The 26,030-nt window shown below is 36.1% G+C and overlaps 1 protein-coding gene across 1 annotated transcript in view; it reads right to left on the reverse strand.

The window, feature by feature from the left end:
• The window catches only part of KCNH5 (potassium voltage-gated channel subfamily H member 5), a gene marked incomplete at both ends in the record, with an annotated part of 313,594 nt that overhangs the window by 282,545 nt on the left and 5,019 nt on the right, over positions 1-26,030 (reverse strand). Inside the window, one exon of the mRNA XM_081293274.1 lies at positions 4,919-5,042. Coding sequence (XP_081149400.1) covers positions 4,919-5,042 — 124 coding nt within the window. The remainder of the gene's footprint in view (positions 1-4,918; positions 5,043-26,030) is intronic.

The following is a 26,030-nucleotide window of genomic DNA, read 5'->3' on the forward strand; positions in this document are numbered from 1 at the left end:
AAGTGTCAAGTTACTGACAGGTTAAAGGCTAACGTGGATCTTACCTAACCAAACCTATCACAATATTTCTTGCATGTCAGAGTTTCTTAAGGGTCATCAGATAGGATCATATACTTTGAAATGCATTCCCTCAAAACCTATATTCTCCTTTAAACTTGCAATACTTCTTGTGTTCTCCAATAAACAGCAAAACAGTTCAAGGCTCGGAAATGCAATTCTTAGATGACAAAATGGAATAGATTTGAAAATCCTAGGCATTCAATGAGTCGTAGAAATTTTTTTTAATTTTAACTAAAACAAAAATGAGACAGTAGCTAGCATACATCAGATTTTTTAATCGAAATTTAGATACTATAATAGCATAGTGAAGATGTGGGAAAATCAAATGCTCACTCATACTGGTGAGAGCAATAGCCCAGCACCTGACTAAAATTCTGCCTCTGGTCTACTATCCATCAATCCCATTTCTGGGCATGCAGACAAAAGAAAAAAAAATTCTCTCATAAGCCACAAAAAGATGTATATAGGATGTTTATCTCCATGTTGTCATGGGTAGCAAAGAGTCAGAAGTTGGATCGCATGAGCAGTAGGATGGATAAATCAAAGAAAGGCCATAAAGATACCGGAGCTCCAGGCAACACTCATATATAATAAAACAGGTTGTGATACAGGAACATAAAGAAATCTCAAAAAACATAATGTTAAATGGAAAAAGAAAACAAATATTTCTGCATAGCAGAGATAATGGGGGTCATGTAGATGAGCACGTGGAAAACAGCAGCATTTCAAGAACACACATATTTAATAAGTAAATGGAAGATGGACTAGGAAGACATCCAGTAAACACACTAAAATGAGCAGCTATGGAAGGGGAATTTTTGAAAAAGAAATGAAGACAGCATATTGATAATATTCTAACAAATTGAGAAGTATGTTCAATTTGATTCTGTCTGATAGAGGAGAAATTGGAAAAAACAAAGAAGAAAAAGATAAGAAAACAAAAGAAATAAATCTTAGCCTCTTGACATTGTAAAAACACAAATTGGTATTTTTAAAAACTTTCCCCATAAAACAATTCACATTTGAATATTTTTAAAAAATGATTCTTTTTAAATTTTTTTTTCAGATATACAGTGTCACCAGCCACATTTTTCCACATGAACTGGAGCTCACTGATTAGTAGGTTCTTCTTTTTTTTTTAAATCATTTCAGTCATCTCTATAATAAATTCTGTTTAGACAAAAGCTTGATAATCTTACAGGTTTGAGATTTTTTAACACAATTTTTTATATCTCTGTTTGTATATAAAGTATATTCACACCAATTCATGTCTTCATACATGTACTTTGGATAATGATGTCCATCACATTCCACCATCATTGCTAACCCCATGCCCCCTCCTACCTCTCTGCCCTATCTAGAGTTCCTCTATTCCTCCCATGCTCCCCCCTCCCTACCCCACTGTGAATCAGCCTCCTTATATCAGAGAAAACCTTCAGTATTTGTTTTTTGGGGATTAGCTAACTTCACTTAGCATTATCTTCTCCAAATCCATCCATTTACCTGCATATGCCATGATTTTATTCCCTTTTATTCCTGAGTAATATTCCATTGTGTATATATGTCACATTTTTTTATCCATTCATCTATTGAAGGGCATCTAGGTTGGTTCCACTGTTTGGCTATTGTGAATTGTGCTGCTATAAATACTGATGTGGCTGTGTCCCTGTAGTATGCTGTTTTTAAGTCCTTTGGGTATAGACCGAGGAGAGGGATAGCTGGGTCAAATGGTGGTTCCATTCCAAGTTTTCCTGATTGGTAGCTTCTTATAATCTTGAGTTCATCTAAAATTTGTCATTATTAAAATCAGTGAAGGTCTCTAAATTATTCACAAGGCTATTTTCTCTGTCAAATGATTTATCTCCATATTCAGTAGAAATTCAGTGATTCCAAAAGACTATAATTTGTCATTATTAACCCTGTGTCTCTAAATATGAATATAATTTTCTTCTTTCCTTTCTGTTTTTTTAAGTCTCATGTTCAAGGGCTTTATAGATTCATTTAAGGGTGGAAAAGCTGTATGTTAAACAAAACCTCAGAACTGTGACGCAGACACAGTTTTATAAACATTTTGGAGGTGGTTTTCTGGGTTTTTTTGGTTTTGAAGTTTCTCTCTCTCTTTTTTTTATAATATGTTTTTAGCTTTTTCTAGCATTATTATCCTTCCAACACATGGTTTAGAAAGTAGGACTTTGCCATAATGTGTTTTAACAAATCTCCCACAACTAGACATTTTGATTATTTCTAGGTCTTCACTCTTCTAAATAATGCTGCAGTAAACATAAAATGGGTGTAGTTTAATTTTAAAAGGGGGATGAGGAAGTTTAAAATGGGAGCGCATTAAAATAAATCATGCTTCCAAGAAAACCTGCCAGGGCTCAGATATCATTTGCTCATTTGTCAGATGCTAGACTTCATCGCTCTGTGTGGACCTTAAACTGGCTGCAATTTTCAGATTAGCAAAACACACTTGGCATTTTGTGTAAGCAAGTAAAAACAGTTCATGTTCGGAATATGATCATTTTGAAAATACAACTCTGATAGGTGAAGACTTAGGGGAAGGCTTGCACACTCTTTTTCACAGTGAAAAAAATCCAGCATAGTCCAACACTCTCCCTCACTCAGCTCAGATATCCTGGATGAAATGCAGGAAATGGAAGCATGCTTTACAGAAGCACGGAAGAGCTGAGCTGGGGTTTATTGCAAAACAAGCCAATCTAATTCAACAAAAATGACACAATACACTGTCCTGTGTTCTATAGTGCATACAAAGTGAATAAGACCAGTTCCTGATTTCAAGGCACTTAATCTGGTAGTGGCGAAAGGAAGGGTTAAATAGCTCTTTTAGAGGTGAAAATATGTTAACATAACATGCCAGCTTTTTTAAGGAATCCTTTTGTAGGAAAAATTACATTTACAAAAGTGAACCCCTTTGGGAACTGGGCAAATACATGGGATACAGAAGGAATGGGAGCAGGATTTCATGGTATGTCCAGAAATGAACAGCAATCCTTGCCCCAAAATTACAACAAAACCAATAAAAATTCAAAACCAAGGGATAAGTTAAGGACTAAAGAGTGATGTCAACAGAAATACACACAAAGAACTAGGAGGAATCAAAGAAAAGAGAGACACCTATTGTTGGGGGGAAATCATAAATACCTTCAGGTACAAGATGGCATCTGAGACAGACTTGGTATGAAAATGAGATGTCAGCAGTTGTGGGAACATCAATGTTCCCTGGGACTCTCTATCATGCCTATTGCACAGGGTAAGGTCAACCACAAAATTTAACCTTTCCCTAACTTAAAAACTGCAGGGGATACAGGAAAGGGTGATGCATGACGCAGACCTGCAATCTCCCAGAACATACGACACACCCCTAATGACAAAAGGCAACGCCTGCCCTATGGATAAAAAGTCACAAAGACATCAGTGCCACCAAAGGAGTTTCTCAACCAAAGGCCAGACTTTTCATCACTCCTGTTTACCAACTGCATACCTGCAAGTAAAGACTGCATGTAGGAATGACTATAGTAGGGAGGACAGCTAGGGGAAGATACAGGAAGGAAGAGGAGGCTTGATCAGACTACTTCTCAAACCTGGATAAACATCAAGATAAACTAACTACTGACCCTATCTACCTGCTTTTGGTGGGTCTGATTCAATAGATTTAAGAGGTAGGGGAATCTATGTTTTGCAAAAGCTCTTTAAGGTTTAGTCAGGCTTAGATTCACCAGTATAATATGAAATCCCTGGCTTCATTTTAGATTCAGAATGAACATATAGATGTAAATGTAGATATATGTATATAGTTTCTCAGTATAAATGTGAAGATAAAAGGTAAATCACTGTTTTGCTTAACATAGCTCAACCTCAGTTTTCTCATCTGAAAAACAGGATCAAACTAAAAAAAAAATTTTTTAGATCCTTCACAGTTCTAAAATAGTTTGATTTCAGAGCTTAATTGAGAGCTTAAAAGAAAAATTAAGTCAAGGGGAAAAAAACACCCCATCTGGCCTTACTGAATTGTTGTGAAAAAGTTTTAGATTCTAAATTGCTTTTTATATACAGTTTTCTTTTTCCTGGTCTCCTTTTATCATAATACTCTCTTTAAACTTACAGAAATGGCATATGTATATTTTTTAAATTGCCAGAAGTAATATAAATGTCAGAATTCTGTTTTACATAAATCAAAATAGCAACAGTAAAACATGCCAACATTACAAAGCACGTGTGATTGACACAGGATATAAGCACTTCATTTTCATGTCCTTTAAACACTCATGGACCATGGTGTTCTCCTTGAATGGGGCTTGTTTATTTTTTTTTCTTTTTACTTTATTGGTTGTTTTTAGTTACATATAACATTAGGATTCATTATTACATAATTATAAAAGCAAGGAATGTCATTTGCTCTAATTCAGTCCCCAGCACTTCCCCTTGCCCTGCCCTCGTCCCTTCCCTCTTCCTTTCCCTCAACTCCGCTGATCTTGATTTTCTTTAAAACACTGTTAGTCCCTCCACAGGTGCTGAATCCTTCAGTGGTTCTCTGACATGGGATGCTCCTCTGAACCCTCAGCATCTTTACTAGCTCCCGGCTCATTGAAACTGATCAAAAAGTATTTGTTGAATGAATGAATTAATTCACAGATATGCAAAAATCTCTCTCTTTGCAAAAGTTAACAATGGCTCTTTAAACTACATATTTCCATTGACAATCCAGTCTTCTGAGTTTACTAATATAAGTTTTACCCTATAGATTGTATATGTGAGTCCAAATAAGGGGAAAGCTTTTAGTTACTTTCAGAAGAGTGTTCAATTTTAGAAAAGATTCCTAACTTTTTCCATGACATACCTGCAAGTGCTGCTTTTCTGCATGACGTCAGCTCGATGATACCCAGAGAGTTTACAAAAACCGTCATTACTGTAAACTACAGGCCAATCCACAATCTGGGCATTTCCCAGTAAGAAACTTGATTCTAAGGAAGAAAGAAACAAAGAAAGTTAGTTAGCCTTATTTAATAATTTACTTCTTTCAAGTAATCAAAGAGGCAAATTCAAAAAGATGGCTGATTATGGTACAAGTAACCTAACCTATGAAATCAATATAGCATGATGATCAATGAGATCTGCAATACATACAAGATTTATACACAAACTAAAAATGCCATTTAAAGAAATTATGATAACTCTTTGCATTCAGTACACCCTATGTTATGAAAACAATGTGTGATTACTACTATAATATTATTGACTATAATAATTACAATTAAAAATGGGTTAATTTATTAAGACCCTATGGGCACTTTTCCAAAAATACTTGACAACAGAGGCAAATTGTGTGACCCCTCTCCAAAAATTTCTTTTAATACAATTTTGAAATTACGGGACAAATTCTGTATATATTAGATTGATCTTGAGAAGTATAATTTTAAATAGTTATAAGGGGTATTCTTTTCAGTAGAATGAATCAGACATTACTTTTCTGTAATCATATATGAATACACAACCAGTGTAATTTCACATCTCATACAACCACAAGAATGGAAAGTTATACTCCATGTATGTATAATATGTCAAAGTACATTCTATTGTCATGGATAGCTAAAAAGAACAAATTTTAAAAATTAAAAAATAAAGGGTCTTCTTTTAAAACAAAATTATTCAAAGATACTACTATCTACCACATATTACACAGAATTTAGAAACTGCCAATATTACATATAAGAAATATCTCTGCTTTATTAATATAGAAAAGTAGGTTTGCTTCAGATATAAAATTAACACAAAAAACAAATATCTTTGTGTATCAACCTTGATTGAAAATCCAATCATTTCAGGCAGCAACTTTAAGCAGTCTTATAGATAACATGACAATAAATTAAAATTAATATTAAAATATTAACATAAAAATGAAAAATATTTTAAAACAAAAATCTTTAAAGAGTAAAAATTCTAAAATGAATACAATACTCCAAACTTATCTCAAAAAAAAAAATCTCCCTTGGGCTCATATTCAGGGTAGTATACTCAAAATAAAAATGGGCTTATGAGTAGCAGACTTGAAGTCCTGTCTCAAAGTTAGTCTTTATAAAAATAATAATGCAATTCAACATTTGCTAAGTAGTAGTTACTACTTAAAATGGATTGCTCTTGATTAGACAATGGAATAGAATAAAGATTAATAAAACATACCCTTGGCTCTCAACAAATTTACATGTTAAGAAAAATAAGTGTATAACAACCAGATCCAACTTAGAAGAATAGACACTAATTCAAGAAGCACAGAACAACATATGAGAAAAAACCTTTTGAGAACACTAGGAAAACAAACAAAAGTGGGCAGAAACTGGTAAAAAAAAAATTAAACACTGAAAAAATAGAGATATATCAGGTGAGACACTCATTTAACTGTGTCCATCCCAAGAGGACTTCCCAGTTTGGACAGTTTATTGAATGATACGGCCCCAGCAGAAATGTCTTTTAAGGCGAAGGAGTTAAAGGCCATAGTCCTAACTACAAAAGTACAAACTAGGAAACTTCTAGAAGAAAACATAAGAGAAAATCTTGCAATATGGAGGGAGACAAAAATTTCTTATATAAGATTCATTTAGCAATCACCATAAAAAAAGATGCCAAATTAGGCTTCAATAAAATTAAAATCAACTAAGCATTCAAGGATACTGTAAAGAAAATAGAAAACTACAGCCTAGGAGAAAATATTCACAATACACACATCCAATAAGAACTCCAATCCAGAATATATTTTTAAAAATTCCTACCAAAGATCAAACAACCTAATCGACAAAGTAAGCAAATGACTTGAACAGATATTTCACTAAATAAGATATGCAGTAGTAGTAAGCACAAAATATGACTTCACAGTCATCAGGCATGAGGGGGGTGACAACTAAAATCACTGTGCTATACCACTGCTCAACCACCAGAGTACTTACAAAGGCTAACACCACAAAACGAGCATGAGAATCTGAAGCAATTGGATGACTTTATAAAATGCTCATGAAAATCTACAATGGTATGATTGCTTTGGAAAACAGTCTCTTGTACAGTTAAATATTCATCTATGACCCAGAAACTTCACCCCTAGATATTTATTCAAGTGAAATAAAAGCATATGTTAACAAAAAGACTTGCAGAAAAATGTTCACATCAGATTCATTCATAGGAGCCAACACATTGGAAACAATGCAAATGTTCATCAACAAGAGAACAGATTCCAAATTGTGCCATATTCATACAAGAAATAACACTTAGCTCTAAAATGGAACTTCTGATACAGTTAACAACATGCAGGAATTTCAAACACATTATGATCACCAAAAGAAGCCAAATACTTAAATAGGCATACTGTATAATTTCATCCATATAAAACTTGAATACAGAGAAAGCTAATATAGTAAAAGGGATCAGAACAAGGATTTCTTTCTTTGTTTATGATAAATGCTTAAGGTAATGGATATGCTAATTACCCAGAACAACAATTTCTGAAGGAAATAAACAGGGGACTCATAGGAAAAAGGCAAAAAAAAAGAACATTCTGGGAGATTTCATTGTTCTCTATGATGGTATAACTTGCACAGGTTAACGTATTTGTCATTGAACTGTATACTTGTAATCTGTGCATTTTACTGCAAATAAATTTAAAAGAAAACCCAAGGAGGAGAGTGGATAATCCCTTTTGACCAGAGAATCAGGAGTTTCAGGAAAGCATCTGAGCTGAGGCTTAGCTATGAGAATGGTAATATTATCTCTCCATGGTACCTACAGCAGTTACAGTGAAGATCAAAATGAGGCAACTGCTGCAAAAATCCTTCAGAAAGCATAAACTCCTCTATAAATATATCATATTTTCCTTTATATGTAGTATCAATTATAAATATGATCATCAAAAATGTCCTTTCCCCTCTTATCCCAGGCCAGTTTATCCTCTCTAATCCATAAGCTCTCCACTTCATGATCAGACAACTATGGCCCAGCACACAGCCACCCAGTCTCCCTGCTTTAACTCCTTCTGATTTTCACTCTCATGCTCAAATTGACCCCTTGAAAGCCTCCTCCATCCTAGCCTCCTCAAGAATCCAAATAACTTACATCATCAAATCTTCAATCCCCTTCCAGACTTAACAGAGCCCTCTGAAATCTAGCCTCACCTTTCTACTAATGCAAACATATATCTCATTACTATTAAAGTCCATGTGCCACTGCAGTTATGTCTGTTTCTTCACTGTGTTCCCAAAACATGCTTACTCATGATGCTCACTACTCAGTCAAAATACTATCCCTCCACCTTTAGTCTACCAAACATGGTACTTTTCACTTGCGATCCTCCATACTTACACACCATTTCTTCCCCTTCTCAACCCCTTAACATCTACTTTTATTCAGATGTGAACTGGCATGTCTTCAGGGCATCTTTCCTGACTAGGTCACATCTATTGTTACATAATTATTTTTTTGGACATGATTTACCTCTTCTGGTACTCTTTAGCAACCCAGTATTTTTCAGACATTTTTTTTAACTGAAGCTCAATTGTAAGAAACAAATAACAAGGTGTAGACATACACAAAGTGTGTACAGGCATGAACACACATGAACATACAACTGAAAAATTTCTGACGACAACACTTACTGCATGACATGTACTCTACCATTTTCTGTTCTGTTTCAGTTTGAGGTGTGTAAGTCAAAACCCATTACATCAATTTCACACCTCAATGAAGGGTTGCATCTCATGGTTTTAAAAACATGTCTGAAGCAAACCTCCAAAGATTTGCAGGCCTCCCTCTCTCATAAACAAACTTGTTTTTAAAGACAAGTGCTAGGTTTAAATCAGGAGCTCTAATTGTTACTAGTCAACTCTACAATTAAAATCCTACCCTTCCTTCCCCATCATACCACTCTTAATAGCTCTGCAATGGAAAAGCAGGGTCCAGCTCAGCAGCACCCAACTATCACTACCCATTTGTTGTCAATAACATTATTTCACTTATATGCCAATAAAAATAACTCTGCCCGATAACAGAATTAATAACAAAAGAAACTATGAGTAAATCATGTCCAAAAAAAAATAATTATGTAACAAGGGATGTGACCTAGTCAGGAAAGATGCCCTGAAGTCATGCCAGTTCACATCTATATAAAAGTAAATGTCAACAGGTTGGGAAGGGGAAGAAATGGTGTTTAGGTATCGAGGATCGAAGTGAAAAGTACCATGGTTGGCAGGCCAAAGGTGGAGGGATAGTATTTTGACTGAGTAGTGGGCATCATGAGTAAGTGTGTTTGGGGAACACACTGTGCTAGGACTTGGGCCTGATGCTGTCCCTGCTACCTGCAACCCAGGAAACAACTCCGTCTCCCTTCTACTGATCGCTCACAAACAATAAGCCAGAAACTTACAAAGCCCAGACTACCAAAGGGAGAAGCAGCAACTAGAACACATGTTCCCTAAATTCTAATTCTTGCCTGAAAGATCTGTAAATTCAAACTCTTTCTAGGGGAAACTGTGTCTCTTTTTTTGCGTTAGATAGAAAAATAGGAAGATTAGGCATGAAGGGGAAGACCTAAAGCAACTTCCTGCATGGAAGATTAATTCTCCTTATTGGCTTCAAGGCAGAGTTGTGTAGGGGGAAAAAAAATGAAAGTTTTATCAAAAGTGGCTAGTGGAGATTTTCCATTACTTCAAAACCATTTTTAAAAAATCTATTGGATCTTAACCAATAACACAGAATAAGAACAATTTAGATATATGCCAGGTAGGTTCTATAGTATCTGTTTGCATATTCAATCAGACCTAGAAACTCAGCATTTTTTAAAACCAACTTAAAGTTCAAAAGAATAGAAACTTGCTTTCCATTCATATTTATACTTTATGATTGAGTTCAGTAACTTAGACCATCAAAGAGTGACATCATTGGACCAGTCCTCCCCAGCCCCTACCATAAAGCTTTAAGGATTACTCTTTAATAATATGCACTCCGGGTCTATGGAGGACAAATAAAAGAACTGTTCCTATCATTTCTGAATGTTTTATAAAACCATAGTACAGTAAATTAGCCATAATGCTAATATAAGAACTCATCAACTGATAAATGTTCATAATAATCAAAATACCACAAAAATCCCTGTCCCAAATAGTCTCTCCACTCTTGGATCCTCTCTCAATGCTACCAAGAGAATAGCTGAAAAACCTGGGGAGTTTTAATTAGGTCACTGGTTTTCTCATACACCAACTAGTGATAATGATAACTACCACTCTGGATAATTATGGAGGCTAAATAATTGATAACGTCAGCAAAGTTTTTACAAACTAACTATTGGAGCAGAAAGGCTTTATAAAATATTATTGTATGCAAAATTCTTTTCTAACTGTGTCATATAAGCAGAGAAAGTTTGCAATGTGAGCAAGATGTGTGTGTGAATGCATATATAAGAAAAAAACATTTAAATATTGAACCTAAAAACCTACAAAATTATATTTATCAGTGAGAACTAAACTACAATAAAACATTTTAAAATGAGAAATACAAGAGACAGATTTTTTTAAATAAGACCAAATTAGATGGAAAATGCCAAAAACTAAAGGATCTATGACCTTCTTTTGTAAATTTGTCCATGTGTTAACTGAAACATTCTATGTATATATGAAATAGTCATATAATCGTTCCATTCCCTGCAACCATAAAACTTCTTGTTTCAACAAATGAGAAATCTAATATTATTAATAAATATTAAGAACAAGATAACAAATTAATTAAAATTGCTTCCCAGAAAATTTTAATTTCCTTTAGTTTTTAAACATAGTGGAGAAAAGAAATCTGATTTCAGAGAAATAACTTCTCTGTAGAGCAAATGAGCTGCAATACTAGAAAGTGAGACAGCCCAGGAGTTTCAAAAACATGAATCCATTAAGGAAACCACCCAGAATTCTCAGGTCCCTGACCCTGAGATGATGAAACTAGTTTTAGTTTGTTCTCACTTTCTTAGTACACATGGAGCCATGAATTCTGGAAAAGCCAACCTTCCTTAATACCCAGGCTGCTCTGGTCCTTGAAGATATTTACAAACATTTAATCTCCAAATGGTTCAAATATACACTGCAGTCCTGTATGGGGAGCCTGAGGATCAGGGCGTTATCGCTACCAGCAGGGAGGATTTCAGAAGCTGCAATTCCATACATCAGCAGATTCTTGAATGAATTCCTATAAGAGGTTGAGGCTTGAGAAACATTATATTCTTTCAAGACCACCCAGTGTCCTCTAAGAGGTGGACCTGAAATAAAACAAGTACTTTTTTTCTCAAGAGTTGGAAGGTTAAAAACCAACTCATAGGCCACTGGTTCAAAATGGTCCCTTAAGGCCATCAGAAAAGTTAAAAAAAAATCAAAAAAAATTTTAATATTTATTTATTTATTAGTTGTAGTTGCACACAATACTTTTATTTATACGTAGTGCTGAGGATCAAATCCAGGGCCTGACACATGCTAGGTGAGCACTCTACCACTAAGCCACGACTCTAGCCCCCCAAAAATCAAATTTAATATACAATGTTTTAGGAGACACACACACACATACACACCTTTTAGAAGCAGAGAGAGAATGGCAGTTACCAGAGACTGGGAAAGAGAGATGGATAGGAAAAGGGGAGACTCCAGCCCCCCCAAAACCCAAGTCCTTCTGGGCAGTTTTCCCAAAAGGATGAGATATTGGGACAGAAGTAACTCAGGTGCACTGTGTGGAGTTGTGAAGTGTCTGAGTTTGACTGAGGCTTACGAATCTTGGCCTGCGGACTCCCCAGCCCTGTTCCTGTTTGCACACTGCCCCAATGGGTATAAAGTTATTATCAGATTATTTCAGAGCAAGGTGACTACCATTATTAAAAATATATTACATATTCCAAAATTACTAAACTCGAGAATTTTAAATATTCTTACCACAAAGAAATGACAAACACTTTAGGGGACAGATACGCTAATTAGTCTAATGTGGTCATTCCACAATGTATACAAGTATAAGAACATCACATTGGACTCCAAAAGTATATACAATCATGACTTTTCAATTAAAAACAAAATGAATCTTTTAAAAATGGCTCCCCGTGAACGATTATCAGTGTTGATCAACCTTGGCTGCATATTTGCTTGAGAGGAGGGTGGGAGAGATTGGAGGAGGACACAGGAGTCACCCACCCAAGACACCATACCTGTTTTAATTAGTCTGGATTGGAACCCAAGCATTAATATTTATTTTTAAATCTTCTCAGGTGGTTCTAATGTGCAGCCAGGGTGGAGAAGCACTAATCTAGTGCAATAATTCCTACACGCTGGCAGCTGCAATAGAATCTTGTCACGAGTGTCAAAAATAGAGATTGCTAAATTCTAATGCAGATGCACTGAATTGACTCCCTCGGGATAGAATACAAAAATACAGCCATAGAGACAAGTCTCATGCTCAGTCAAGTTTGGGACACTTTGATCTGGTACCATACTACTCAAAATATTCATCGGGCATTACCCAGAAGTTTATTAACAATGCAGAACCTGAGACCCACCCAAGACCTTCTGAACCAAGACCTACACTTTAACAAGGTCCTCAGGTGATTCCCAAGCACGTGAAAGTATCCTCCTCGTGCAATCTTGCCTTCCTTTTTGACTGGTGGAAAAGCAAGCCAGGAAAGTTAAAGGACTGGCCTGGTGTACATAAGTCAAGAGTGTCCTATGTCATTAACATGGGGAAAACATGTTGGTGTCATTCCACAATTTCAGAATTTATTGGATAACAATGAATTCACAAGCTACACCACTTTTATCAATGGCAGTTCACTGAATACTTGTGGGTCACCTGGTAGTCATAAGCTGGGCAAACCCAGGTCGTTTCATTCCAATCTTAATTTCTATTATCTATAACACTCAAGTCACACATACTTCACACAGTAATATATAAATAAGTCACAGAAAGACTAATAAAGGGTTTAATGAACTCAGGGCCACAGATGCTGAATCAAGAGTACAGGCAGAGAGAGAGAAACATGAATACAAAGCCAAAGAGTCACTGAAAGTGGCCAGATAAAGATTTTAATGAACCAGTTCTGCAGCGCTGTCAAAGCAGAGGGTCCAGATAGATGGCAGTTTCCGTTGCAGAGTATCAGCTCAAGGTGTCAGCTTGGAGTCGGCAGTGTGTGATCATCACAGGCAGGAGAAACCACGCTTTGCTGAAGCCCGGTGGGTGAGTGACCAGGTCATGGGGTCAAGGTGTCACTGTGTTCTGTCTCAGGGGGCTCCTCTTTTTATAGGACTCAAGTGAGGTGTTCTCATCAAATGAGGTTGTTAGGCTCTCAAGTCTGGTGTTCCTGATATGATTTGGTAAGTCCACTTGTCTAGATACTCCTTGATTAAGTTTGATAAAATGGCACGTGTAAGTTCTTTATCAATGTGTGCCTTGTGGTGGTGCCAGGCAGACAGAGGTTGTTTACTTGTATAAACAAGATGTGTTGTCATTCTACCTTGGCACCTGGACTCAAAATGGAGTAGTTCATGGAAAACTACTACTTTACAATATGGAGTAGCTCAGGTTTAGGCACAGCCTAAAACCTGCTATTCTTTTCAAAGAGTAATCAGAGCAGAGCATGTCTCTCTCTTCACAATGTAGAAAAATACTACATTTGCCAGCAAATAGATGGATCTGAAGACTATCATGCCAAGTGAAATAAGCCAGTCCCAAAAAGCCAAAGGTTCAATGTTTTCTCTGATTTGTGGAAGCTAACCCACAATAAGAGGGTTGGGTGGGGAGTGAGGGGCAGAATAGAAGTTCAATAGATTATACAATGAGGAATGGGGGAAAGGGAGGGAGGACAAGAAAAGGAAAGACAGTGGAATGAACCTGACATAATTTTCCTATGTACATATATGAAAACAACACAGTGAATCCCACCATCATGTACATCTATCTACAAGAATGGGGTACTAACTAGAATACAATATATTTCATGCTTGTATAATTATATCAAAATTGATTCTGCATCATTAATAACTAAGAAGAATCAATAAACTTTTTAAAAGGGGGAAATCCAATAGGGGGGAAGACAGAACTAAACTTCACCATCTAAAACTTTCTATTCTATCACACCGTTTCAAAACTTCTGTCCAAATGTTTGTTTTGTTTAACTTTTAGTATAAGGAGACACGTCTTTATACAATAATTTCTTCAGACAACAGGAAAATAACCCTATCTAGATTAATAGCACTAGACCCAGCCCAGACCGAGTGGGATCCAGGCTCACAGTAGGCCTGGGTCCACCCCTCCACCAGCAGGCACCCACCAGAGCTCAGCCTCCAACACAGGACCATCTCTTCCAACCAGCAGATTGACTTGGGAGTCCAGACCTGGCCCAGATCCATCCACACCAACTTACACGTGACCCAGGTCCAGGGTAGGTCCAAGTTCGCCCCTCGTCCAACCTGGAAGCCAAAGCCTAACCCACTTCCATCTTGGGACACTGCAGTCATCGCCATAGTCTTCCCCATGCAGTAGTCCATAACTTTTTGACGACAGGGCCTAGAAGCAGCTGCATATCAGAGCAGGCATAACAAAGGGAGTGTGAGGCCAACTCTTTCAGCCCCATCTCTATAAAACATTGCATCCATCTTGGGGCACCTTAACTATTATCTCGAGTTACCTTGGCTATTGCCACCACCACCCTTAGATGCAGTAGCATACATTGAGGGACACCAACAGGGTATGGAAGCCCAACATCAAGGTGAGGTAAAGACAATCTGCATGGGTACTACAAGAATATAGGAAACAAACTGTAATATCTCAGATCCACATTGCAAGAAAGGAAGACACATAGACAACATGAAAAAAACAAGGGAGGATAATGCCCCAAACAAACCAGGACACTAAATAACAGAACCTATGGACAGAGAAGTTGATGAAATGTCTGAGAAGGAGTTCAGAAGATTCATAATTAAAATGATCTGTGAATTAAAGAATGACCTAAATGAGCAAATACAGGCAAAAATTGATCATTTCAACAAAGAGATAAGAGAGCAAATACAGGTAGCAAAAATTACTTCAAGAAAGAGATAGAGACACTCTGGAAAAAAAAGTCAGAAATCCTTGAAATTAAGGATACAATAAATAAAAAAAAAAACCCAATAGAAAGCATAGCCAACAGACTAGATCATTTGGAAGAAAAAAAAATGTCAGATAATGAAGACAAAGTATACAATCTGGAAAATAAAGTTGATCAACAGTGAAGATGGGAAGAAAACCATAAACAGAACATCCAAGAATTATGGGACAGCATCAAAAAGACCAAATCTAAGAGTTATTGGGATAGAGGAAGGCACAGAGTTTCAAACCAAAGGAATGCATAATCTCTTCAATAAGATAATACCAGAAAATCTCCCAAGCATGAAGAACGAATTGGAGAACCAAATACAAGAGGCTTATAAGGACACCAAATGTACAAAATTACAACAGTTCTACACCAAGGCACATTATAATGAAAATGCCTAGCAAACAGAATAAGGATAGAATCTTAAAAGCCACAAGAGAGAGGAATCAGATCACATATAGGGGGTGACCAATTTGTATCTCAGGAAATTTTTCAACCCAGACCCTCAAAGCCAGGAGATGGTGGAACAACATATATCAAGCCCTGAAAGAAAATGGATGCCGACCAATAATCTTATATCAGGCAAAACTAAGCTTTAGAGTTGATGATGAAATAAAAACCTTCCATGATAAACAAAAGTTAGAAGAACAATCTGTGAGGTGAATAGACAACCTGAATCTTGGGAGCAAATCTTTACCCCTCACACATCAGATAGATCACTAATCTCTAGGGTTTATAAAAACTCAATAAGCTAAACACCAAGAAAACAAATAACCCAATCAGTAAATGGGCCAAGGAATTGAACAGTCACTTCTCAGAAGATAATATACAATCAACCAACAAATATATGAAAAATGTTCATCATCACTAGCAATTAGAGAAATGCAAATCAAAACCACTCTAAGATTTCATCTCACTCCAGTCAGAATGGCAGCTATTATGAAGACAAACAACAATAAGTGTTGGCAAGGATGTGGGGAAAAAGGTACACTCATACATTGCTGGTGGAACTAAAAATTGGTGCAGCCAATATGGAAAGCAGTATGGAGATTTCTTGGAAAATTGAGAATGGAACCACCATTTGACCCAGCTATCCCTCTCCTCAGTCTATAACCAAAAGACTTAAAAAAACAGCAATACTACAGGGACACAGCCACATCAATGTTTATAGCAGCACAATTCATGATAGCTAAACTGTGGAACCAACTTAGATGCCCTTTAATAGATGAATGGATAAAAAAAATGTGGCATATATACACAATGGAATATTACTCAGCAATAAAAGAGAATAAAATCATGGCATTTGCAGGTAAATGGATGTAGTTAGAGAAGATAAATCTAAGTGAAGTTAGCCAATCCCAAAAAACCTTATGCCAAACGTTTTCTCTGATATAAGGAGGTTGATTCATAGTGGGGTAGGGAGGGGGAGCATGTGAGGAATAGACAAACTCTAGATAGGGCAGAGGGGTTGGAGTAGAAAGAAGGGAGCATGGGGTTAAAAATGATGGTGGGATGTGATGGTCATTATTATCCAAAGTACATGTATAAAGACACGAATTGGTGTGAATATACTTTGTACACAACCAGAGATATAAAAATTGTGCTCTATATGTATAATAAGAATTGTAATGCATTACACTGTCATATATAAATTTAAAAATTAATTAAAAATAGATTAATAGCACTACATCCTAGTACCATTCCTAAAAGAAACTCAAACCAGGAGATCAATAATCCTGACTGACAAAAATTGGGGGAAGAAGAGAGGTTATAGCCAGTCAATAAGAGTACCAAAAATCATTAAAATGTTTCTTTCCTTTCTACAGCAATTCTGGGGAATACACTGGTTTTGGTTTTATGGTTTTGGATTTTGTTTTTGTGAAATTATCCCCTTTTTGAATCTTGAACTTTCCAGACTTAAAAATGGGTGCAGGGAAGAGAAGTAAATGGAGAGAAGGTCAAATGTACAAACTTGCAGTAACATATAATGAATAAGTCTAGAGATCAAATAAATGCTCAGCTTTTGTAATATAGTTAATAATACTGTATTGTATACTGAAAAGAAACATTTGAGCTCTTACCACAAAGAAACTGTGGGAGATAGTTACTTGACTGTAACATTGTCATTTGCTTGACTGTAGTAATAATGTCATTATGTATATGGACACCAAAACACTGTTATACAACTTGACGGTATACAGTAATTAAAAAAAAAGAAGACGACAAAGAAGAAGAAATACATGAAAGACAGCAATGGAACACCTTTGTGGGGGTCATACTCTTGCTGTTTCTCCCTCTAAACTTTTTCATGCAAAGTATTCTATAGAGAAGTATTTCAGAGTATTAGCAGGAGTTTTCAGATATATTTTAAGAAATGAGAAGACACCCAAATGAATTCTACAGTACAAAGGAAGACAGAAGACTCAGGGTGCAGGTGGGAAGGGAGAGGACTTCACAAAATGAAGAAAACGCTTTCACTAATTGACAGCTTTGCCAAGGTCTAGGGCTCCCTCTGAAGAAAGCCAATTGGATTTTTGCTCTGATCATATTCATGTAGTTGTCATTTTGGAGTCCTCCTCCTGGATATTGTCGCTGCCATTCTGAAAGCCCTCAAGGCCTGAGACACAACCCCTCCAGCAGAGACAAGGTGGGGTCGGAATCCAGAAGCCCACTCAGGGCTTTTTCCAGCTGCGTCTTGAAGGAGGACCAAGTACAGCACAGTCCCATGCAATCACACCCAGGACTCTGCACAGTCCTGATTCAAAAGGGCTCAAGAACAAACATTCCAAAAATTAGTGACTAAGAAGGAAAATTTGAAACTGAAAAGTAACACAAAAAACTCACATAGACTTCTGGAAGGGACTGGTTGAAGAGGCCTTTTCAAAAATCTGATTGCCATGCATTATAAAGTTAGATATGAGTTGGGACTTTGATTTGATTCCAAAGTTTACTTTGTTTCCCATCTGAAACAATCTTTAAAATTTGAAGCTACATGTTTCTAAACATAGGAAAAACAAGACTGTCCATGGTAACTACCTGGCATGTGATATCTCCTCTCTGAACTCTGCAGGTAGAATACAGAAATCTGCCTGTACCCAGCAAAGTTAAGTGGGGTGTCTTGGGTGCAGTCTTCTTTTCTTCAAACAAATGAAAAGGGAGCAAGATGACAAAGTGATGACGCAGGTGATCTTTAGAGCCTCACTCCAAAGATGGCCTTCTTCCAATTCTCCCATCTCAAGGAAATCTTCCCTACCTCCAGCGATACCCAGATGCTGGAGCCAAAACCCTGGGAGTCATCTTTCACCTTCCTATCCATGCCATCTAATTTATTACTAAGTCCTTACGATCGTTCTACCAACAAAACATGTTGGACACATCCATTTCTATCCACCTCTACCACTGCTATCCCAGACAAGCCACCGTCACGACCTTCCTGGACCATCGGAATAGCCTCCTAGCTCATCTTCTACTTTAGCTCCTCTCCCTCCAGCCCTGAACAAGCAACCACTGTGACCTGCAGGTTTGTGCAGTATGTGTGGGATATAACACAAAACTTCCCCCTGTCTCTATATTATATCCTCTATAATCTAATTGTATGAGACTTTTAAGTTTCATACACTGAGCCATTCATTTTCTCTTTCCCTCCTTAGCTTTACACACATTTTGTTCTTTGCCTGAAATATGCTTCCCATTTATCTCATTACTTCTGACTTTGGGTACCGATTTAACACTACTTCCTTAGAAAGGCCTTCCTAACACTATTTTCCAATCAAAATTAGTCTCTGTTAACACATGATCACAGGACCCTCCCCTTTTCCTTCAAAATGCTTGCCCACGATTTCTTTTTGTTGTTGTTGTTGTTGTTGTTTGAAAGTTAATCCTTTTAATTTTTCCCTTATAGTTTATGTTGACAAATTCATTTTTAATCTTTTAAAATTAGACAGCTACAGGGGTTTAGGATGTGGGTCAGGTGTTTCTGGACTTCATGATCTTTGGAGTAAAAATACATTCCTTTAAAAATATTACTTGATTACCTTTTGCTAACAAAATATTTCTAGTATTATCTGTTGCTTACCCACTAAAGCTGTGATTACTTGTAAAATTTTATTTTTAAAATAAGAAACTTAAAATGAGTAATTCTTCTTAGCAATTCAGTAGATTTTAACATTCATGAATGTTACAAAATCCTTTGGGAGAGGAAGTATTAGAAACATATAAAACAAACAAAAAAGAAAGAAAATAAAACAGAAACACACTCTACTTGTATAACACATGGTAGTTTTCAGGACTAGGTCAAATTCTACTTCTTATATAAAATCTTTTCCCCATAATCATCCAGCTTGAGTGAGTTTGACAATTATCATCTTCATTTGTATATCTGTCTCTCCAAGTAAATCCTCAAGGGATTTGAAGCCCAATTATTGCCTTGTGTATTTCACTGATAACTTTTTGCTCTGCTTTCTCTGTCTTTTCTCGTTAGTGTGATATTAACATATTCTAGATTAATTCTGATCCTTCCTAGGTTTCCATCAGAGAAACTTAGTACCCTTTTTGTACTCGAGAAAATTGTGGTTTCCTTCACTGTGCATTTCTGCTTCATGAGTCTCATTGCTTTCTTCCAGAACTTGATCATGATTTCACACTTGCTGATGGACCTCTCCTGATCTTCTCATTATCACTTGTTGCCCACGATTTCTAATTACATATTTGAAGTGGGTTTGTGGAATACCCGTTTCACCTACCAGGCTAAGAGATTCAAAAGGTCAAGAATCATGTCAGTTTGTTCATCACTATGTATCCACAAATGTTTGAAGAGTGACCAATCAAAAACTTTCTGACTCCTATTTAAAGTCACACCGTCAATAAACAACCATAAAGCAGTGCTTAGATACTGTCAAGAATGTGGATAAGGACTAAGCTAGGCATATAGAACTGACCACACAATAAAAGAAGAATAATAGGTGTTCCCAAACAGAATTCCCTGCATTTTTGAATGGCATCTGGTAACTTATGAATTTAAATTATGGAATCTATATTATTTGTTTAAATTTGTCTTGTAGGTGAGTGATAGCTACAAATATATTTAAGTTTCACATAACAGTAATAGAGTAATCACTGAAGCATACATAGCACATTTTATTTGGGTTAAATAAAATCTTCGTGCAGATGGCTAAACAAAAGCATAAATAATTTATATGTCATGCCCACATTCACAATGTTGATCTCTGGTTTGTGCATTGCCTGTTTCTATGTCAATAACCAAATACAGAGTTGGTTTCTTTCATATCCCTACAAAAATACACCTTTACCCTACAATTCTATATCCACACAGAAAAGTGTACAGACATGCACTTTGTGCCTTCCACAATGCGACTAATTATTATATAATAATATTGGCAACATTAAACAGACCATCACTGTGGGAGTTTGAAATATGCAAAAAATATCTGTTAATTTATTCAAACTTGTTCAGCTGTCATCAAAGATAAAAATATGCCTCCACTTTTCATCTCCTTCAAGATCAAAGGTACATTTTTAAGTTTCTGTGTTTCTTTGATGGCATTAACTTCATCATTCTTCCATCCAGCCAAACTGGTTCAGAATGCATGAGCTCCTTTAACATATGTGCCTGAAATTCTAATGGCAGGGACAATAGAAACTTTGTTAAAATATTTTCTCCACAAAAAAAAGTTCAAGAATTCAGTTTCTACTTTTACTAGTTGGTGTTTTGTTCACAAGAAAATAAATTTGTAAAATGTATATTGGCCAAAATTATTAGAAGCAAAATGTAATTCTAATAATGTTTAATAATGACCGATATGATTCATAGACTTGTAATACAATAGAAAATATTCACCATGATGTAGATAATGGCAAATTTTTACTGAATTCTGTTATGATGAAATTTCTTAAAATACCTAAAAAGCATTCAGACATATGCTAGTTACATAATATTGAGGAATAAAAGCAAAATAAGTCAAGATATGTTTATCAGGAAAAAGGATATGACATATGTGGTGCTCAAGCATCATTTTAAATCCTGAAAATGACCAAATTTCCTTTTAGAAATGAACCACATTTTTTCTGAAAGGACTGTACTTTTCTTTGAAGCTTACCTTTTAAGGCAACCAAACACTAATTGCAAGATAACTGATAAAGAACTACAATTAAAAGACTAATGAAACCTGCACACATGGCACAAATGCAGAAGAGAAGCTTTTCCAAATGCATTGCAACCCAATAAATTTTCTAAATCTTTGTTCAATTTTTTTCTACAATCTATGCAACAGAAGATAATTGTTCTAGAGAAAAATATGCTCCTACAGATTCCATTTCCTCCTTGGGCCAGTCTTCACTGGGCCAATTACAAAAGGGGGCTAAAGGCCCTGCTTCCTTCTTCAGCTTCTTGAAGAACTGCTAGGTTCTGAGGTCACCATTGCTGATGCTTCTTTTGCTCTAAGTAGTAAGTTTTGTTTGGGGGTGGAGGGAGGTGGGCAGGGTGAGTCATTTATTCATTTGGTTTGGGTTTTTCTCCAAGTTAGTAAACCATTGATAAAGTGAACCCAAATGCTTTTAAGTTTAACCTGTATTAGGAAAGTCTCAATTATTTATTACTTTACTTTCTTGAGGTTAAAACAAAAAGAAATAGAAAAAAAAAACTTCTCCTACCTTACCTTATGTAGAAAAATATGAAAAGGTGACTGTGTACTGAGTCCTTCCTCTGATGCAGTGCAGTGCAAGATCTGTGACATCTGTGGCTTCACCAAATCTCTCCAGCAACACTGTAAGGTAGGTGTTGGATTCCTGGAGAGACTCAGTGTGTCACTGCAAGCAAGGGCTAGGGCCAGGACAGGTATTTCTGAGCCTTGGAAGTGCCCTGCAGAGACCTAGGAAGCTTACCAGCAACCTCGACTGTAGTTGCTCTTGTGGAGAAAGAGGTTGCTTTAGCAGCCAGGAGGAGAAATGTTCCACATTTCACTATTCACTCTTGGAGATCTTTGGTTTCTGAGTTCAGCTAATGAGGCAACTCTTGTTGCTTTTTGGTCCATCATATTTATAATGCATTGGCTGCATATGAGGTCAGTTATGGTCAGTTTCCTGCCCTGAGATGAGTCAGTATAGTGAATGGCACAATTTCACTTACTCTACAAACAGCACTTTCAGGAAATATAAGAGAAATAGATGGCAAAATTCTTACGCATAGGATTGAAATCAGGTTGGGGGTAAATCTAATGTTCTACTGAGTGGGAAATCAAAGGTGACCCTAAGATTTTAAGGATAAAAGACAAAAATATTAAAGATGCCCTTGACAGACATGAGAAAATACCAAAGAACATCCATCTGTTTGAGGCCAAAAGCAAACATTCAGTTCTGGGCATATGGAGTTTTAGATGACTTGGGAGAAGAACAAAAGAAATTCCATATATCACTGCAAACACAGGACTGGAGCATGAAGTTTAAATAATGCAGAGAAAGCTTGCTCTGAAACGCATGGCAAAGGTTTAAGAAGAAAAGAAGGGGAAAACCTCAGGGGCTGGCTGATCTTCAGGAGGTCAAGGAAGGAGAAGGAAAGGGAGAAGAGAGGAGAACTAGAAAAAATCCAGGAAGAAGGGCAAGAGAACATGTAGGCATGGAAGCTAACAGATGCACCTGTTAGAGGGCTGGGGAGTGCCATATTAAATCCTGCAGACACAAAAATATAGATAAAGAAAAAGGCCTCTGGATTTACAAGAATGTTCACTTATAATCTTCTAGGAAGTTTCCACATTAGGAACTAGATATAAATTAGCTGCCACGAGGTATGGAAGGAAATGATGACTCGAAATTAAATGTATTAAACAACAAAATCATAATAATACTAATGACATGGATATGGTGCTTGTTATGTGCCAGATACTATTCCCTGCACTTTGCTCATACTATGTTATGAATCCTCACTCTAACCTGCACCAGCTACATACTATTGTTACTTGTATTACACATGAGGACACCAGGTACAAGTAAAGTAAGTTAGTCACAGTTAGTGAACATCAGCCAGGACTCAAAAGCAGGCCTACCCTAACCAATGTGCATATTGCCTCTTAAGGAGAAACATTATTCTGTCATTGTGTTTATTTTGCATTCTCAGTACTAGATCAATGTCTGGCACACAGTGGGCACTCAATAAAATTTTGTTGCATTAATGAACAATTAGCTATAAAAGACATGAGAGTCAGGCAAAGAGGTGGGAGTTGTTTTCAGGAGACTCACTCTGAAACTATTTAACATCCAATGTAGAATTTCTCTATTTTTACGATGCTGCAAATATATGAAAATAAACCCATTGTGCGTCCCTTACCCCAAACAAAAAAGGTGCTGAAGACATCCAGAAAAGCCCACAGAAAAGGCTTCCAGAAGAAAAAAATCAGGAAAAAGGTTAACATTTCCCCTCAACCCAAGTGGGTTGATCAATTTTTAGTTTAATTCAGCAATTTGAGGCTGGACTGTAAGTGCTTTTACCCAAGGCAAAACTTTCAGAAGATACTTAAGCAGGCAAGGATTGATTCCCAGAGATAAAATTTACCATCAATAACTACTAAATGCAAAGTTGTTAAAAATGTAATCAGAATCTACAAAACTGTAAACAGTTCTGTCTTATATAAAATAGTCCAGCATTTAAGCCCTTGGAGATTAAAACAAAAATGATTAGAAAATATTTCAGCTTCACATCAAATTGGAATAGGAGACAGCAGTTATATATCATTATAGCTATAAGCTGCTATGATTGGACACTTAAGCTCAGATCTCACATCTCTTCTCTCTCAAAGTCCATAAGACTTTGTGCTTACTGGTCATATGTCTATGATTGGATCAGACCCAAAAAGAGAAAGAGAAACATTTTCAATAGAATTTCAAATAGCTTTTCAATCATTCTTCCTTTCTAAATTATCTTGCCCATTCGTTTACTTATCTTTCTCCATTTGCAAACTTAACAAATCACAAAACTACCATCAAGATTGTATATCTGTATGTCACTTCATTAGGTAATCATATTCACATATAACCAAAAACTAAAATAATATATGGAATACTTATTTCTATGACAATAATTATCACTGCCTTCACTTGATCAAATATCTTTTAAGACTCAGCCTTTCCAATATTAACTTCTGTGTTATATAAAATAAGAATATTTAAATGATTACTTGTAGTCATTCTTAAATTATGAAAGGTCATGTCAGGTATTGTTAAGATAAAATATTTAGGGGAACATGCTGAGAATTGTTCTAAACTCCTACTCTATTATTGGAAAAAGAATATGTTTTATAAATGTTCATTTCTTCAAGCCCATCAACCCCAATACTTTCCTTGACTTCAGTTTCCACAACAATAAATGCCATGGGTCTCAGGCTTGTTATTCATGTTTATCTGATTTCACAACATATCTCTTTCATTCAAAAAAGCACTCTATGGCATATTTTAACTTTTACCATTAAAACCAACTTTATATGGGATATTTCAAAGCATCTCTCAACATAGTTTCCAACCCTATCAAAAAAAAATAAATCCCTAAAATAAAAATTCATTTGCTGGTTGATAGGAATTAATATATTTCCCAATCATATGTCTTTTGGAGTTTAAAAACCTGGAGAACTTTGAAAATAATTTTTTTTGGCTTTGTATCTTACTTTTAAAATTTGAATGACTTCAAAACACTAGAAAAACATAACATCCCAGGGAAGCAACTATAAATCTGTGAACTATCTTCCAATAAAACTAAAGCATTGTTGGGTGAAGTGGCACACTCCTGTAATCCCAGTGGCTTGGGAGGCTGAGGCAGGAGGACTGAGAGTTCAAAGCCAGCCTCAGCAAAAGTGAGGCACTAAGCAACTCAGTGAGACCCTGTCTCTAAATAAAATACAAAATAGGGCTGGGGATGTGGTTCAGTGGTTGATTGCCCTAAGTTCAATCCCCAGTACCAAAAAAAGAAAAAAACTAAAGCATTGTTATGAACTGATTCTGCCTCTCAAATTTAATATAAATTATATGAAGACATCTGGTAGAGGAAGAATTTGGTTGAAATAGGAAATATGTTATCATATTCCTGGTAGGGAGCATTATACTTAAGGCATTTTTCTGCAAAACTTTATATTTCATATATATTGCCATGACACTTATAATAAAGTTTTATCCACTAAAGTAAATGTTCTATTAATCTAAAATATTTGTATTAATATCACATTCCTTTAGTCATATGATGTTGTTTGCCATGCAGTAAAGTAAATTTTAATAATTAAAAGAAAGACGTACCTTACTTCATTGAACTTTTCTGTATTACATTTTAGATATTTTCTTCCAAGAACAACAATTAAATATACTGACTCCCAATTAGATTGTGTGGGGGTGGAGGGAAGGAGGGAGAAAAGGAAAGAAACTGACTACTGGTTCACCTGTGCCAGAACCTACAGTGACCTCTTGTGGTACAGGATAACTACAGAACGTGGGTGAATATCACAACCTTTGCAGAGGCTCTATCTGGGGAATGTGGAAGGACTGATTCTCCAACCCAGGAAACGGCTATTCATCACAATGAAAGTAAAGGTAAACATTGATTAAACTAAAGGGTTTCTTCCTGGAAAATCTACTCAGTCCTCATCAATTAAAATAAACAAAATTACTCCCTTCTATTAAAAAATAGTGGTTTTACATGGGCTTTTTTAGTAGGTCAGTTAAAAGATGGCTAGGTAAATGGATTTCTTACACATCCTACTTCTGGAAGCAAGCAATAGATAGACAAAGAGGCAGATTTCTAGTGCAGACAACAGTGTCCAGGGGTTAGCAACCATGTAGT

The sequence above is a fragment of the Spermophilus citellus genome (assembly GCF_964194105.1).
Source record: "Spermophilus citellus genome assembly, chromosome: 4".
In the NCBI taxonomy this organism is placed as follows: Eukaryota; Metazoa; Chordata; class Mammalia; order Rodentia; family Sciuridae; genus Spermophilus; species Spermophilus citellus.